A 16,859-nucleotide genomic window follows, 5' to 3' on the forward strand; every position below is an offset into this window, starting at 1 on the left:
CCACCACCATCCACTCTTTTCAAAGATATGGGGCATCTTTTCTGAACCCAATCAATTTCTTTTCTGATTCCTCCATCTCTTTCAGATCTTTGGCTGGGACCCTAATTTGGATCCCAGATCATATCATTTCCTAATCTTGACTGACTTTTCACAACGGAAAAAAAAAAGAAGAGGAAACCTGGCAATGAAAATGGAAGGAGGTGGAGAATTGCCACACATTTTTCATGCTTGTTTTTTTCTTCACCCCTGATGTCTATGAACAATTAGCAATGTGCCAAAACTGTCAACTTCTGAACTTTCTCCCTAGCCCACTAGGCTAATAGTATGTAGGTAGCATCATCATGTGCAAGAGAATTATCTCCTGCTGTTGCATTGGTTTAAGGAGGCAGATTCTCTTACCTGCTTTCTGGCTGTGGATATTGTGTGGTTGAATAGTGTTGTCTGCTTCAGAAGCATGTGGTAGTGTGTAAGTTGGATAAGCTTGTCTGCTTGTAATGGTTCTGTCTGCTTGAGATGCATAAGCTTGCTGCTGACTCTGTCAGCAAGAATGTTTGAAGCACTGGTGGTACCATATTGATGTTGCCTTTTACTGTCAATTTTAAGCTTTTGAAGTAGGGCCTTGCTTCAGACCTCAATTTTAGAAAGAAAGTATGTAGCCATATTTTTAAGTAGTAAATCTAAAACAAAATCAGTTAATTTATGCCCCCCTTTGATTTATAGAAAAAAAAAACATCGGAAACAAATTCTTCAAGGACTTTTGAAACAAATGATTGAATCATATCCTTTTCTTTGAAATTTCTACTGAATGAATAATCCTATAGATATTTTGGAGGAAAGTTAGAAGTGCTCCAAACCCTTGGAAGATTTACTTTTGAGTTCCTCTCTTATCCGCTTTCTGTGTTTTCTTATGGTCTATTCAAAAGATTATTTATGTATTTTTTCTATGTTTTACAATCCAATTTTTTTTCAATCTTGTGGAGCCTTAGGTTGAGAAAATTTGTAGCAACACCAAAAATACCAAAAAAAAAACTATTGCTTTGTACAACTTCCTGGCATGTATCATGTGAGATTGTGAGGGCATGAACCGGAACAATTGAAATTTAATAATATATATTAAAAAAATATATTTTTAGGAGTTGAAAACTTCTGGTGAATTTGATTCATAATCCAGTTATCTAATTGAAAAAAAAAACATTTTTTTGCCCAATGATCATGTCAAACCGGTGAAAAGAACATTTTTTTTCTTCTATTTTGCACAAACTTGGACTAACTGCAAACCTGAATTCTACATTGCAACATCGATTTCATAGCCTAGTATTGCTCTTCTTCCCTCCCCGTCGATCTGCTTGGACAAGGAGAAAATTAAGAATATACTGCTCTATTTGATAAATTTCGATAAAATACCACTCTGGATCCTCGATGTCCAGCTCGGAAGGCGGTTAGGGGTTGAGAGATCTTGGATGAGTTACTTCACCTGAGCGGAGGAAGGAAGGATCACCGGAGTTCGCCGTTCCACGGAGGCGACGCCACAGCAAGACGGCTGCCGCCGGTGACTACCACGACGACATGACCCTGGGAGCCAGCCACGCCTCGTCAGGTTTCCAACTGGTTTTGACCAGTTGAATGAACCTTTACATGCCTGTTATGGCATTGGGTATCAGGATGTAGTATATGTTACAAACTTACGAAGTTGTAATGAAAATGATCATGATGTGACTGTAAATTCACAAACATCTTCACCATGTCTCGGATTTCGTCGAAGTTGGATATACAGTTCAGGGAACCTGACTGCAGAAAGAAAATTCAGAGAATTGTAGCATCTCCATCTCACAGTTTGCAGCAAAGTAAAATCGACAACGATGAGCTATATACAGTTTGTTCATGGTTGTGATACAAAGGTCGGTGTGTAGTATTTGCTTTCGCAATTTATACATTTCATAAACACACATATCACACTGGACTACTAAACTATAACCGGGAGTAAATGGAGACTGCTGGACCTTTTTGGTTCAGAGTTGAGAGACTTGAGAGCCCCCTTTTTCTGAATAATAACTTTGTTTCACGATCAACTTAGGTGGCAACCGGCCATGGCATTCTTGGAATTGCAGATTTGCGGTTTTACCAGTGGCGCCTTTATTCCATTCATTCATTAACACTTTTGATTTTGAATCTGCAGAATTCAGCAACTACACGAAGGTGAGTATTCATGATGAAAAAATATGAGCTGCTATCTTTCACTCTACTTGAAAGTTCAAACAAGACTTACTTTATCATCACCATGATACCTGCAAAACCACAGATGGATCATCTTCAGCCATGTTCTGCAGACTGTTGATCGCTTCCGCTGCCTTGCTGCCTAGCATTACTTGCAGTGTTCTCGTTTGAAGCATTGTTTCCAGATTGACCATGTCTGTGATTTCTACGTTGAGTTAACCGTTGATTCCGCAGGAGTCTCCACCTCAGGTATTCTATTAGCATTGCATTTAGACTAATAGCGATGCCGAAACCAGTGAACGATGCAAGTAGGATTGCAAGGACTGCCCCCATTTTTAACTGCATGTTTAGTAATTGTAATAAGCAATGTGCTGAAGATATTATCTAGAAAACTTATTGAGCTTACGTCAAAAAAAAAAAACTTATTGAGGGCAAAAAAAAAAAAACTTATTGAGGGCAAAAGCTCCATACCAAGTTGTAGAAAATATGAGCAAATAGGATTAGGAAAGCAAACTGGAACGTAGCGAAAGCCCATAGGTAATTATCGGTTGCTGTTTCACAGAGATAAAAAAAAAAGGTTAAATGTGGAATTGCGGTAGCTGTTCAGCAGAAATGCTGGAACATGATAATCTGAGTTTATTTACACCAAATGATCAAGTAACTACATAACATCTAATATTTGGTTTTAAAATGAGATCATGGAAAGAGCGGTAAGGAGTTATGTTTTACATTCTGTTGAAAAGCTGAAATCATATTATATAATAATTGTTTTCCCTGGTAAAGTTGTTACACAATCAAGATATATATATATATATCTAACTATGAGGGTAGGGTGGTCAATAAATAAATCTGAATTTGGAAAACAGTGAGCTTAGGTACCAAAAGGCTTTTTGGTTCCCTACACAATGTACTGAACTCATGATTTTGCAATTGCGTAGAGCCAGAGAAAAGCAAGTAGTATTTCATTACCCATTGTGGATGCGAGGATGGAAGAAAATATGCCCAGGAGACAGGAGAAAGGCAAAGAAATAGCTAGTGCACGTGACTTCATATCAGCAACCTGTTAAAAGTTCCAACAAGTGGGACAGTGGTTGGGTTAATTTGACATATACACACAAAATTCACATAATGGAAAGCTAAAAGAAGTGTAGCACAAAGTCACAAACCAAGAGTTGCTCCAAGAAACAGAAGTACGCAAGCGTGCTGACCATGACTAGAACTGGAGTCTCCTTCCAAAATCTGTCAGAAAAGGAGAATTTAGTAACAAGAAGACAAATACATTAATGTATTAATGATATTTCTCATAGTATAGACAGAAAAAAGAACAAAACAATTGTCATTCATAAAACGTGAAGAAAACAACACTCATCCAGTGTGCACATTTTATAAGGGTCAAAATATCTTCACACTAAAAAAGTGTGTTTTGAAATACCTGTGTGGATGTGCTGCTCTTTGCTGAACACCATTCCGCGGTTGTCTGTTAACAGTTCGAATCTGTATTCTCAATAAAGTCACAGGTAGATTCTGAACTTCCTGCCTGCAAACATCGCATGTCTTGTTTCCCTTGATGCTAAACCATTTTATTGCACACTCCTGGTGTGCAAGAGCAAGTTCTCCCTTGCAGCTGCACTCCAATTTAAGTGTTTCACCTCCTTCATTGAGTTCAACTAGGCAAATTCTGCAGACAGCATCTTCTTCAGGAATGTCTTCACCTCCATCTTCAGGAGCTACCAAGGATGAACGACACAAAATTCAGTGTTTCTTTCCTGCAGCTTTGCTATTTGAAGAGAACATTTTGGTTCACGCGAACTTTGATTGCGCTACAAAACGTTTTGTGCCTAATGTACTGTACACTGACATGCAAAAGAGTAAAAATCCAAGGTTAGTACCATCTACTGCTTCTTCAATGCCATCATTTGATGCAACAGTTTCAACAGGAACAGGTCGTGGGGTTGTGGGAATCACACGTATAAGGCCTGATGAAGCCGTCCTCCTCAGATCCTTACTATCATGATTTCCTGGTGCTGAGAGTGAGCGCCTAATTTGTGTTTCAACCTCATTCTTCTGCAACCATTGTGAACCACATTAATACGAGATGATCCTCGGTGAACTGGGCGCATCTCATACTTTAAGGTGTAAATGCACCAGTTTGGTTGTTTGATAATAGTCCATTTAATTTCCACTGTATACATGTACTAGAAAAAAATGCCCGTACGCTGCAACGGGTGAAGATTATTATAATCTTATTATTGTTATATGGTTTAGCTAGGATAAAATTCACTGTGGAAATTCGCTTGGATATATATATTTTTTTAGAAAATCATGAGCTGCAATTAGGAGTCTGATTTTTATCTCAAGTTAGTATGCGAGTTTTCTCAAAGAGATTTCTTATACGACTCATTTTGTTTTTCTAAAAGCAAACGAACTTAAAATCCGATTCATAAACGGATCTGTATTACCAAAAGCGAGCGAACATAAAACCGACTCAAATACGGATGACATACCAAAATACCGGCAAAAACATCTTCAATTTTTAGTAGAGATTATGTCATATTACGTCAAGTATTATTAAATCCCACAACCCTTGCCATGGAATTGTGTTATACCAAAATAGACCAGCATGCAAACAATGCAGTCCTAGTTAAATACTTACAACTGTACTTGGCAGGTTGTCTGCATGACCTTCATGAGAAGAAGGTCCTGAAGCTGCAACAGGAGTAACTGGAAGAGAGTGGGTTCGCTTCGCTGATAAGGAGTTGATGACCTTTGTGAAAGAAAATGATCTTGATGTAGTTGCCTTCACCTGCTGTCCTGATGATGATGGTGTGTCAGGAATTAGAAGAATTGTCTGGTCACCATCCTGTAATGAACTCTTTGCTTTGAAGCTCCTTTGTGGAATGATGCCCCTGATGGATGATTTTGTTCTAGTTGAATTCGGCCTTGGTGGTAAACCACTTCTTGCAGAATTTGGGCTGGGTGATATTTTGATTCTAGTTGACGTTGGCAGAGTGTCATCAAATGCCCTGTTTGGTATTTGTAATGAAAGGTTTGGCCGTCGCGAATTCTGACAAGATACACCATCACTTTTAGCATCTTCTCCCTAGTAACAATTCAATCGAACAACAATGTCAATCACTTACATTAAATAATTATATGATTGGTTTGAAGCAAATTAAAAAGAAAGAGTGGCAATGTAACAAAAGACAAGGAAACGCCAAGAATCAACCATGTACTAGGCTACTAGCCATTGCCTATTGCATCATATATTCATAGTACTAAATACTAACACGAGGAATAGATACTCATTTGGCATCACCACATCACTGCTGTTTGTTTCTTCACTCTTCTACTCCCTCTTGTCCTGTCCAGATTCGTAGTCCTAGGAAGTGTCACATCCCTCCAAAATCCCTTATATTATGAGACGGAGGGATTATCAAGCATGTGTTCACATTCAGACATGGAACAAGAAACTAAGAGGGCCTTTACTAAATTTCTGCATGAACTGCAGTGGTGCTCCTACCATGGTGCAAAGAAGAGATCTTTTTAGATAATGGAAGCTTTTATTTCGAGATAGGTGCAAGTAAGAGTAGGACAAACGCCTGTCTGGATAGTTTATCAGAAATCTTCAAGTATGAACAGAGACGAGTGCACTCTCCAAGACTAATAGTGAGTGCGTATACTGCCTTTCTTAATTCTCAAATAGGAGTAGTTTGGTTTATTCTGTGTGACTGACAGTCACAGCATTCAGCACTAGGTCCTAATTTGAGCCTTTCTGGGTTAATCTTTGAGGACAGAAAAAAACTAATATTGAATTCAGTAGCTAATATGGCCATGCAAACGTCTTTACAAATTACAATACGCTTTGTTATGAAGGTTTCAGTGAAACAGTTTGATCAGAATATCAGTGACAGTTATTCAGTCAAGCAACTGGAATTAAACAGCAGTATCATGTTAACAACGCCTGCTCAAACCGCTAAAGCAAAGCAAAATCGAAAGAGTAAAACACTAAAAGAGTAAATAAACTATGTATGTCTAGCTCGCATGTGTATGGCAACAACAAACAACAGATGGCGAAGAATCCACAAGATTCCCCACCAAAACAGCCAAAAACGACAACCCAATTCCAAAACAGAACACCCCCAGAGATCCAAATCTTTCTAACGAAATACAGACACTATACTAGCTCCCATGACCTATTGGAAACATCCAAGCCTGAAGCTGACAAAGAATCCCACACAGCAAGCTAAAGAAGAACAAAAAAATATCAAGAATTGGATCCCCGGGGTGCAGAATCTCACCGCGCGATTGCTGGACTCCGCCGCCGCCGCCGCCGCCGCCGCACCACCGGGGCTATCCATCCGCGGCTCAACTAGCTCGGCGACGGCGAGAGCGAGAGACAGAGAGAGAGAGTAGGTGGCGTCGCTGCTGTGTGGAGTCGAAGTCAAGGGAGGTGGACTCGCGACGGGGGGCGGTGCCCAGTTGAGGGGCTCGAGGATGAATGATGACGTCCGCTTTTGCAGTTTGCTCCACCACTTTTCTGGTATTTTTTTCTTGACCTCGTACTCTCAACACTTTGTCCTTGCTAATTTTTACTGCCTGCCTCCGTCTCATACTATACTCCCTCACAATATGTAACAACCTAAGATGGATCGACTACGAATCTGAACATAGGGTCTAATTTCATCATGGGTTGCTACATATCTGGATGGAAGGAGTAGCAATCTTGGGTTATACATGACTCTTGAGTATGTGACTCAACCTAGTATTATGAATCTGAGCAAGCTTCATGTCTAAATCCGTACTTCCTCCGTTTCATATTATAAGACTTTTTAGCATTGCTCATATCTATTGTATTATTAAAGGAATAGAAAAAGAAGCCTCCATGTTCGCTCTCATGGTCTAGAAATTCTCACATTAATCGGAGAAAAGAAAAGACAGAGTCCATATAGAAATACAATTTAGAAATAGTTGAAATTCGGAATTAAAAATAAGAAATATTAGAATAGGAGACTAGAGTCCATATAGAAATGCAATTAGGAAATAACTGAAATCCGGAATTAAAAATAAGGAATATTAGAAGTAGAGTATAGAGTCCATATAGAAATACAATTAGCAAATAACTGAAATTCGGAATTAAAAATAAGGAATATTAGAAGTAGAGTATGGAGTCCATATAAAAATACAATTAGGAAATAATAGAAATTTGAAATTTAAAATAAGGAATATTAGAGGTAGAGTATAGAGTATATATAGAAATACAATTAAGAAAAAAAAGAAATTCGGAATTAAAAAAATAAGGAATATTAGAAGTAGAGTATAGAGTCCATATAGGAATTTATAACTAACTAAAATTTAGAATAAACATAATAAATTTATTAAAGTCAATATAGGAATACAATTTAGAAGTAACTGAAATTCGAAATTAAAAATTAAAAAATATTAAAAGATGAGTTTAGAGTCCACATATAAATACAATTAGAAATAATAAAAATTCAGAAATAAAAATAAATAATAGAAGAGCATATAGTCTATATAAAAATACAATTTACAAAAAATTTAGAATTAGAAAAAAAGAAATATTAAAAGATGAGTCTAGAGTCCATATAGAAATATATATAATTTACAAATAACTAAAAATTGATATTAAAAATAATTAATAACTAACACGTATATAAAATACAATATGAATATTACACATTAGTAGTTTTGTAAAGTTATTGCGAAATTTAAAATTATGTTGTCATTTTAATATATTTGAATAATATAATGAGAAAACATATATGCTATTATATGAGAGAAAATATAATGATGCTAGCCGCGCAATTTGCGCGGGCCACCATGCTAGTTCATATATATGTTAATGAATCTAGACATATATGTGTGTCTAGATTCATTAACATCTATATAAATGTAGGCAATGCTGGAAAGTCTTATAACCTGAAACGGAGATAGTAGAATAGATTGAGTCTCATCTGATAATAGGCTGCTATATTTTGGATGGAGGGAGTAAGCAAAATATCATATTTAAACGTGATGAAGTGAGGATTAAATAATGGCATGTAAAACGAGAAAGTAACTAATGTATGATTTAATTAAGTTAATAACTATAAATTCCAAAAATAGACTTATTTGATATTTTAGAGTAACTTTTACATAAAAAAATTCCGTTCGTATCATTTAGTCCTTTCTTTAGATCGAAACAAGGCTATGATCGCTGAAAATTTGTTACTACTCTCTCCATTTTAAAGTTATAAGACATTATGACTTTGGTCAAAGTCAAACTACTTCAAGTTTGACTAAGCCTATAGACAAATATAGTAATATTTATAATATCAAATTAGTTTCATTAAATCAATAATTGAATATATTTTCATAATAAATTTGTCTTGGGTTAAAAATGTTTTTATTTTTTTCTTCAAACTTAGTCAAACTTAAAGTAGTTTAACTTTGACTAAAATCAAAATGTCTTATGACCTAATACGGATGGAGTACTAGTGTACACTCCTACTCCCTCCGTCTCATAAAAAAACTAACTCAGTACTAGATGTGACACATCCTAATACTATGAATCCGAACATATATCTATCCAGATTCATCGTATTAGAATGTGTCACATCCAGTCCTATATTAAATTTTTTTTTTGGACGGAGAGAGTAAGCAGCAAGCTGCCCCGACGAGCTTTGAATCTTTTTCATTTTTCTGACCAATTTAACAGACAGATGCATCGGAACATCTGGTATTTGTCTAAAATGCTTGTTATCAAAACAGAGAAAAACATAATTGGTGTAACAGAAACATGAGCAAATATGCAAGCAAACTTAATGGAATAGGGGCATAGCTTCCTTTGAAAAAAGAAAAAAAAACAAAATCACACACACTAAAAAGAAGAGGTAAGATTATAATTACGACTCAAAGCTAGGGTATAAACATAACGGTCACTTGTTTGAATGGTACGAGGAACTTAAATATAAATTTGTCCCATTGGAATATTCAATATTGGATCATTTGCAAGCTGGCTGATCGGCTAATGAAAATCAGAAATAATCAATTGAAGATTATCACAAGGTGTTTACTGAAAATTGCAGCTTGTTCCAAAATCCAAATGTCCACCAGCTGCAGAGCGAGCACACTGAACTGGAAGTGCAGGCTTATTGTGCAGTAACCAAAAGCTGTCTCATGAGTGGAGGATTAGTCCCCGAGCACTCTGAGATTAGCATTTTTAGTTGGCCAAATCATTAGCCGTTCGTTCCCGCGGGCCCCACCCGTCGGTGACTGCACAGTGCTGGCTCACCGTAGACCGTGTCCAAATGGCTGGACAGCAACAAGGCGATAGTTGGGACAGGTGAGATCGCATGCTTTTTACAAGTACGCTACCATACCACGTCCGTTCTAAAATATAACAAATTTTAAACGGATATGACATTAATTTTAATACTATAAATCTGAACGGATCTTTGTTTTCATCTATTAAAAAATTGCTATATTTTAGAACGAATAGAGTACCTTTTGTTCTGTTCATACTTTCATTTTAAATTTGAAATTAGAGCTTTTCTGATTTGTTCATACTATAGAGAGTAATTTAGGTGCCTCCTCCAACCAAAAGTCCAGTCCATGAGTAATTGAGTATTGCAAATTGCCCTATATGAAATATAGTATCCATCATAACCTATTGCAGTTTGATTGCTAGTAGTCTTTATTATGTTATCCTAACTCAAAAGAACACGTTTTAAATCGCACTTCTTTTCCAAGACGACCGGCCTACTACCTTCGCATTTAAATACTTAACACTACAAACTTTATTCAGTGTGCAACTATGACCGTCATTTTTCTTTTAGAAAAAAAATATCTAACAAAATTATAAGCTGTAAAAATAGTTGAAGAGCTAGTAGCTTTAAAATTTTAACCAAATAAATCACGATAGCATATACTTAAATATACTAGCTGAATTGCAATTCTCACTTTTCAACTATGTGAAAAAGAAAAGAATATTTTTTTAACTGTTTTGCGGTTAGCATGACAAACCAACATTATATCGACACTACAATCAACTACATGTACTCCCTCCGAACTGATAATATTGTTTTATAATATTGTTTTAGATTAGGACGAGGTTAAACTTTAGAATCTTTGATTATAAATTATTTTTAAAATATTTGTTGTTTATACATTGTGATTACTACATATATAAATTAGTCTTAAAAAGTACTTATAATGAAAAATAATGGTGGTTGTTTTTTTAGATCATACCATTGTCCAAAACGATAAGTTTTATCGAAGGGAGTATATACGTGCACGTCTACCGTGTAATTATTCAGGAAGATAAAAAACAAACATGTCACGGTACCAATCACAAATCAATCAACACGAGTGCCAGCAGTTTCACGCAAGTGCTAATCGAGCTCGACGATCCTGCAAATGGACCAACCAAGCCACCAAAGCCAAAGCCATCGTAACACTGACCTGGCGAGCGATCGAGTCAATCGACTCGTTTTCAACTTGGACCCGACCCACAACCACCACCACATGCCACAATGCGCGATCGCGTCCCGAGTCCGACCCGCCGAGCCGCCGCCGCCGCGTCGAGCCCGAGCCGCGCCACGCGTCCGTCTCTCTGACAGGTGGGCCCCACGCGGCCAACGCGGCCACCACGTGGTCAACGGTTTGACCGGCCAGCCTATCCTCCTGCTCCTCTTCTTCTTGTTCTTCTTCTTCTTCTTGCTCCCGTTTCCCGATTCCCACTGCGGAGAAGTCAAATACGGCCACCTGGTTCGCTACAACCCAAGCCCACCGCCGCTGCGAAGCTGCCATTCGCCGACGAACAGCTCGCCGGAGAGGCTGCTTTCCCGGAGCTTTGAGCTTCTTGGACTAGCTCTGCTCGGATTCTTGCTTGGTTGGGATTATCAGGTGAGTCGTCTTCTTGGTTGATTTCTCTGGATTCTGCGGATACAAAGGTTGGGGATTGTCTTTTCGTTGAGTATGGAATTAGGGATTGCTTGTTCGTTGATAGTAGTAGTAGTAGACTGCTTCCCGGTGTTGATTGGTTAAAGATTTGGGAATGATTCGTGAGATAGATGAGAGCCCCGAATTCGATGGGGGGCTAAATTGAGTTCTTTTCTTAGGTTGTCTTTCAATTTTACATGCTCATGAATGGATCTTCGATTTTGTACCTTGTCGTGTGTGATCGCCAATCTGTATGGAAATCAGTTTACATATTCTGATTTTTTTTTTTGGGTGAGTGGAGAATGTGCTAGGATTAGGATGTCAACAACAATGGTGGGATGGAACTTTCGTTTTCGCTTTGGAGACCAGGCCTAATCATGCATTACTTTATTGTATGTTGCGTGTGGGATGCAGTAGGTCTAATCATAGATTGTTTCTATCACTAGCAGAGTTAGTTAGACTAGAAAATCTTTTTTTTTTCCATTTTCTTGAAATTAGTTGGTCCTGTTGACGAGCAATTGATCGGATGGTGCCTGCCCAATGATAGCGTTTCTGTGGGTAGAAATTATGAAATGTAGATAAATTCTAGAAATATAGAGCAATCCGTACTGCTGCTGGCTGGCTCTAATAGTCTAATACTATGTTAGTTCATCTCACCTGCTTCCTGCTTGCATTCCCCGAGCTTTAAACATGTTACTCCCACTTTAAGTTGTATAACTAGATCATCTTTACTGATGTTGGTTGAGCTGTAACCAATCAATGGCCTATTTTGGCTGCTTATTGTAATTTTTTTATCACGAAACCCACATAACTGCTGCATCTAGTAAAACAGTTGAAGCAAGGTCAGTCTGACATCGAGCCGTCGTGGTAGGCCTAAGATTCTTGTGGTTTAGCTGTAATTCTGGACCTTATGGACAAATGAAAAGGCTGCATTCATTCTGTGCCACCATGACAATTTGCAGCACTCCTGGAATGTAACATTTCTGTATAATGTTAATCATGAACTTAATGTTTGAAATGGTAAGTGGCTAAGTGCTCAATATACCTTTCTTCTTAGCTAACCATTACCTGCATTCTTTCTTTTCAGGACATGATGGCAGCTGTTGAAAATTGATGACATGCTTATGTGGATATTCACAAGTGAAACTGTATTTGTTGAACTGCAGAATTAAGGCCATCATAGTAGTTTTAGATTTCGGTAATGGGTTGTTTTTGTATATTTGGCAAGAGAAGGGCAACCCGACAGCAAAGTTCTCAGCATAATGATGGTAGAGATCTCTAAAACAGACTGCATTATACCCTATTTGTTGAACATGATTTGTCCATATTCATCCTTGATATGTTTCTTGCTGAAATATTTAACATGATTTGTACAGACCCCTCTGGTGATATGAATATAACAAAATTCACTTACAAGGAGCTTTCAAGGGTTACTGAAAATTTTAGCCCGTCTAATAAGATTGGTGAGGGAGGTTTTGGATCTGTGTATAAGGTAATATAAGTAGCCTTCAAAGTTCAAACAAATAAGTGAAGAAAAATTCCAAAAAAAAATGAATTCTCACGTGTTCATCATGATGGATTAATGGTGCAGGGAAAGCTAAGGAATGGAAAGCTTGTTGCCGTCAAGGTGCTATCTTTAGAGTCAAGACAGGGAGCGAAGGAATTTCTGAACGAACTCATGGCAATTTCAAACGTATCTCATGAAAATCTTGTCAAGCTTTATGGCTATTGTGTGGAAGGAAACCAAAGAATCCTTGTCTACAATTATCTTGAAAATAATAGCCTTGCACAAACACTTTTGGGTATGGTTACTTGAATCGTTTCTATTGCTTTATCCTCTCAAATTTTTACATACAGTGCTAAGAAAAGGCCTAGATATTCAAACAGTTTCCTTTGTTTTTCCTCTTTTGTTTTTTCAGGTTATGGCCACAGCAACATCCAGTTCAACTGGGCAACTCGAGTAAATATTTGTGTTGGCATCGCCCGTGGACTAACATACCTCCATGAAGTTGTAAATCCCCACATTGTTCACCGGGATATCAAAGCAAGCAATATACTTCTAGATAAAGATCTTACGCCGAAAATATCTGATTTTGGTTTAGCAAAGCTTTTGCCTCCAGATGCATCACATGTTAGCACAAGGGTTGCTGGAACATTGTAAGTAAACTTTGTCATAAGTTCTTTTTATAATGAGTTAACAAGTACGATGCATTTTTCAAGTACCTTATCTTTTTCTTGGGTATCTATGGTAGTGCCTATAGCATTCCTTTCAGTTTAAATGGTTGACCCATATGACAGTACACCCCGACAATTTCTTTTACATTTTATGAAATGATTGTCAGTGGAAAAGCTAAGGCAATTAAAATTGCAAATATCAAATGATTATTTAGTAATTTATGGATTATATTTATGACCCATCAAATATCAATACACCTGCAGCTTTACTTACTCAGTTTTACATGACAGAGGTTACTTGGCTCCAGAGTATGCCATTCGAGGACAAGTGACACGGAAGTCAGATGTTTATAGTTTTGGTGTTCTGTTACTAGAAATAGTTAGTGGGAGATCCAACACCAATACAAGATTACCCTATGAAGATCAGATACTTCTTGAAAGGGTAAGATAAAATACAATACTTTTTTTTGTTGTTCCTTGTATATCAGAAGTTACTATCTTTTTTTACCATCATCACTAAATTATTTATTTAGGCTGAAGTTATATCTAATATGAGTGTTGTATTTGTTCCATGAACTAATGTTGGTGCCTTCAAGTGGAAGTCTTGGTTTCCCATAAGAGGACTAATGGAGATACATGCAGTTATTGCTTTTAGAATCTTAGCCATGACATTTCAAGTTTTCAGCTATTATATTTGTAAAATCATATTCTGGTTTTAATAGTTAACACTCTTGATCACCGCATAATTTACTAGGTGATTATTTGTGCTTTTTATAGAATGTGATCAAATTTCACTTGACAGCCTAGTCCTCTCAGTAGCTGTGCAGGGCACATTAGCAATGCCTTAGTTTTATGGGTACTGCTGAATGTGCTGGTTAAGATAATTATTTACATGGGCACAATGGAAATTACATATTGGGAGTCGCAAACATGAAAGCATTCGTGAACAAAAGTTTGGTAAAAGTCAAATCATTAAAAAATAGAGGGAGTAAAATTGTCATAATGAAATGCGAGTTGCATGCTGCCAAACACATCAGTTGCCAACTTTTTCTTCTACATGAAAGCATCATCATCATGATGTAAAAGTTATTCGTGTCTCAGCTAGGGAGCAAATGTTCTGAATTGGGGCTTTTGTTCTTTTACTGCTACAGTTCCCAGAGATCACAAATGGGGTTCTCCTCTTGCAGACATGGGTGCACTATGAAGAGGGTGATTTGGAGAAAATCATAGACGCTTCTTTGGGTGATGACTTGGATGTTGCACAAGCCTGTATGTTCCTGAAAATTGGGCTTTTGTGTACACAAGATGTCACGAAACATCGACCCACAATGTCGATGGTTGTCCGCATGCTAACAGGTGAAATGGATGTTGAGCTGGCGAAGATCAGCAAGCCCGCAATAATCAGTGACTTTATGGATCTTAAGGTCAGGAGCATGAGGAAAGAAGTGGACATAGTTTCATCCTCAACATCCACATTGCTATCTTCCATCATGGCACACTCTTCTCCTTTGTTGTCGCAAGAGACAACAGAAGCCTCCATGACATTCACCGCGATATCAGATCGTGAGTGACCCGAGGTTGAATGCAGATACGAAGATTGCATCGACAAAAGGTAGTGTAGGAGAAATGTTTTCCAGAAATCTTTTTGCTGGTTTGATTTTTTTTTCGATGTATAGATTTACTTCATTTATAGCCTGAAAAGCAGTCTAGAGTGAAGAAAGTACATGATAGTATATCTTGTTTGTTCATGGAATGTCTCCTGTTTTTGAATGTGCAATGGACACTTCTTCAGTTCTTAATTGTACACGACACCTTGTCTGCTGCTTGTGTTCTGAGATAAATTGCCAAAAAGAAACCTGTCTACACGAACAATGTTTTTTCCACTTTCAACTTGTAAAATGACAGATCATATTATTGTCTTCCATGATGATCATCTATCCCTGTAACGCGTGATGTTGTGAAGAATCTCTTGCTCTGCTTCCTGCACACTGAAAACTGTAAACTGATTTCAGATTCACTGGGATCTGGATAGTTCAGATACTGTTCATCACCAATATGCAAGTGCAGCCACTGCCATGCTGTCTGCAGGAAAAAAAAAGTCATAATGCAAAGCTCTGTTGTGCAAGAGGGGACCCAGGTGTTTCTCCCAATCACTGGGGACATTCTTGACTTTGGCTGCAGATCAGCATATAATGGCAGTGTCCTACTTACTCTCAGCACTCACCATCAGCATCACTGTAGCTTAACCTTTCCTGCTTTGTGGCCACATAGGCACAGTGACACAGCTCCTGAATGCATTCTTGTATGTTTGTACTAACTACAGCTAGTGAAGTGGTCCATGAATGCATGCAAATGCAAGCATGCAACAATGGCTGGTCCATCAGAGACCAACACATGAGTGAGCTGGAGGTCATCACCAACTAATTGTACAACAGTGTAGATTGGTTGTTCAATGTGAAGCACAATATTATTTTCAGGAAAAGAGTTATATAGAAAATAAAATATATATTGCCCTTCAGCAGACAAAATGGTCTAGATGGGGTTCAATAATCAATATGAAACTTTGATTAATAAAAGGGGTCAAGCTTCGGCTCCCATCGGATGGCCTATTCAGCCAAAGAAAAAGCAAAAATTTGAATTTTCAAACTTAATTTTGACATTGATTTTGAGATATTTTCAACGTAGTTTTTTTTCAGCATTGGCTTTTAAGTCACCGAAAACACATATATAAAAGTTTTATCTACGAAATTCATTTGTATTCTCTAATAAGCCGTTTTGGCTTATTACGAAAAAAGCCAAACGATGAGGCCTGAAATGCACTACAAAATTGATTTACTTTGTCTGATTCAATGAGAATTACTAAACAAACTGTGAATATCTTGTACAACGTTCTTCATGTTTAGCACACGTGCAAACTGCAGTACAAGTACCTGACTAGAAAATACTAGCATCTGAGAAAAAAAGGGTAGAAAGAAAATAGCATCCAGTCAAGTCTAAGGAGCTTCGCCGTTGACAAGGATAACTTGTTAATCGATACTGACAATTGACCAATTCGAGATAAGCATGTAATATATCCAACAAAAATCAATGGTTGCGTGCCTAACGAACAGAAATCGGAGATGTAACATATTTTTATTATCTAAAAAATTCAACCAATTTAGAAGGAAATTAATTACAGAAGAACTGAATGCCAGCTGCTAGTTTATATGCATCCAGCTCATGAGGACTGCATTCATGTTAATTATGACGGTATTATTCAGCAGAAATTAATTAATAGCAGCAGGAGTTTTGGTTCATACTGAAGTGAAAGAATTATTGTCTAGCTAGCTAGTTCTACAAACAACATTTTTTCAATCAGAGAATCATAAGAATTTTGTATTGATCAGTACAATGACAAATTAACTAATCACAACCGTAGAGAGGCGTATAGTAGTACATCATTACACTCATTTCTTCAAAAAAAAAATCATTACACTTACACCCAGAAAGCACACAAATGAAAGAGTTTGTAGAAAGTTTACGGTCTGTCT

At 37.3% G+C, this 16,859-nt stretch overlaps 2 protein-coding genes across 6 annotated transcripts; one reads left to right on the top strand and one right to left on the bottom strand.

The window, feature by feature from the left end:
• Positions 1-1,754: 1,754 nt before the first annotated feature.
• LOC4328407 (uncharacterized) lies at positions 1,755-6,674 on the bottom strand. 4 transcript variants are annotated; one of them, NM_001409334.1, is made up of 9 exons: positions 6,513-6,666; positions 4,868-5,314; positions 4,104-4,278; positions 3,647-3,941; positions 3,381-3,453; positions 3,184-3,274; positions 2,686-2,765; positions 2,267-2,553; positions 1,755-2,170 (listed from the first exon to the last, which is right to left on the bottom strand). In NM_001409334.1, exons 1-8 carry the CDS (start codon positions 6,570-6,572, stop codon positions 2,311-2,313), a joined length of 1,464 nt encoding a protein of 487 aa, NP_001396263.1. In that variant the 5' UTR covers positions 6,573-6,666; the 3' UTR covers positions 1,755-2,170; positions 2,267-2,310. The 4 variants fall into 4 exon arrangements, 2 of the variants coding, with proteins under 2 accessions (NP_001396263.1, XP_015625708.1); XM_015770222.3 differs by having other exon boundaries at positions 1,846-2,186; positions 6,513-6,674; XR_003240796.2 differs by lacking the exon at positions 2,686-2,765 and having other exon boundaries at positions 1,846-2,170; positions 6,513-6,674.
• A 4,263-nt stretch (positions 6,675-10,937) lies between these two features.
• Positions 10,938-15,133, top strand: LOC4328408 (cold-responsive protein kinase 1). 2 transcript variants are annotated; one of them, XM_015771467.3, is made up of 7 exons: positions 10,938-11,118; positions 12,242-12,422; positions 12,531-12,646; positions 12,746-12,956; positions 13,074-13,311; positions 13,621-13,771; positions 14,481-15,133. In XM_015771467.3, exons 2-7 carry the CDS (start codon positions 12,356-12,358, stop codon positions 14,898-14,900), a joined length of 1,203 nt encoding a protein of 400 aa, XP_015626953.1. In that variant the 5' UTR covers positions 10,938-11,118; positions 12,242-12,355; the 3' UTR covers positions 14,901-15,133. The 2 variants fall into 2 exon arrangements, with proteins under 2 accessions (XP_015626953.1, XP_015626954.1); XM_015771468.3 differs by having other exon boundaries at positions 14,517-15,133.
• Positions 15,134-16,859: the final 1,726 nt, after the last annotated feature.

This window comes from Oryza sativa, chromosome 2 (assembly GCF_034140825.1).
Source record: "Oryza sativa Japonica Group chromosome 2, ASM3414082v1".
Taxonomy (NCBI): domain Eukaryota; kingdom Viridiplantae; phylum Streptophyta; class Magnoliopsida; order Poales; family Poaceae; genus Oryza; species Oryza sativa.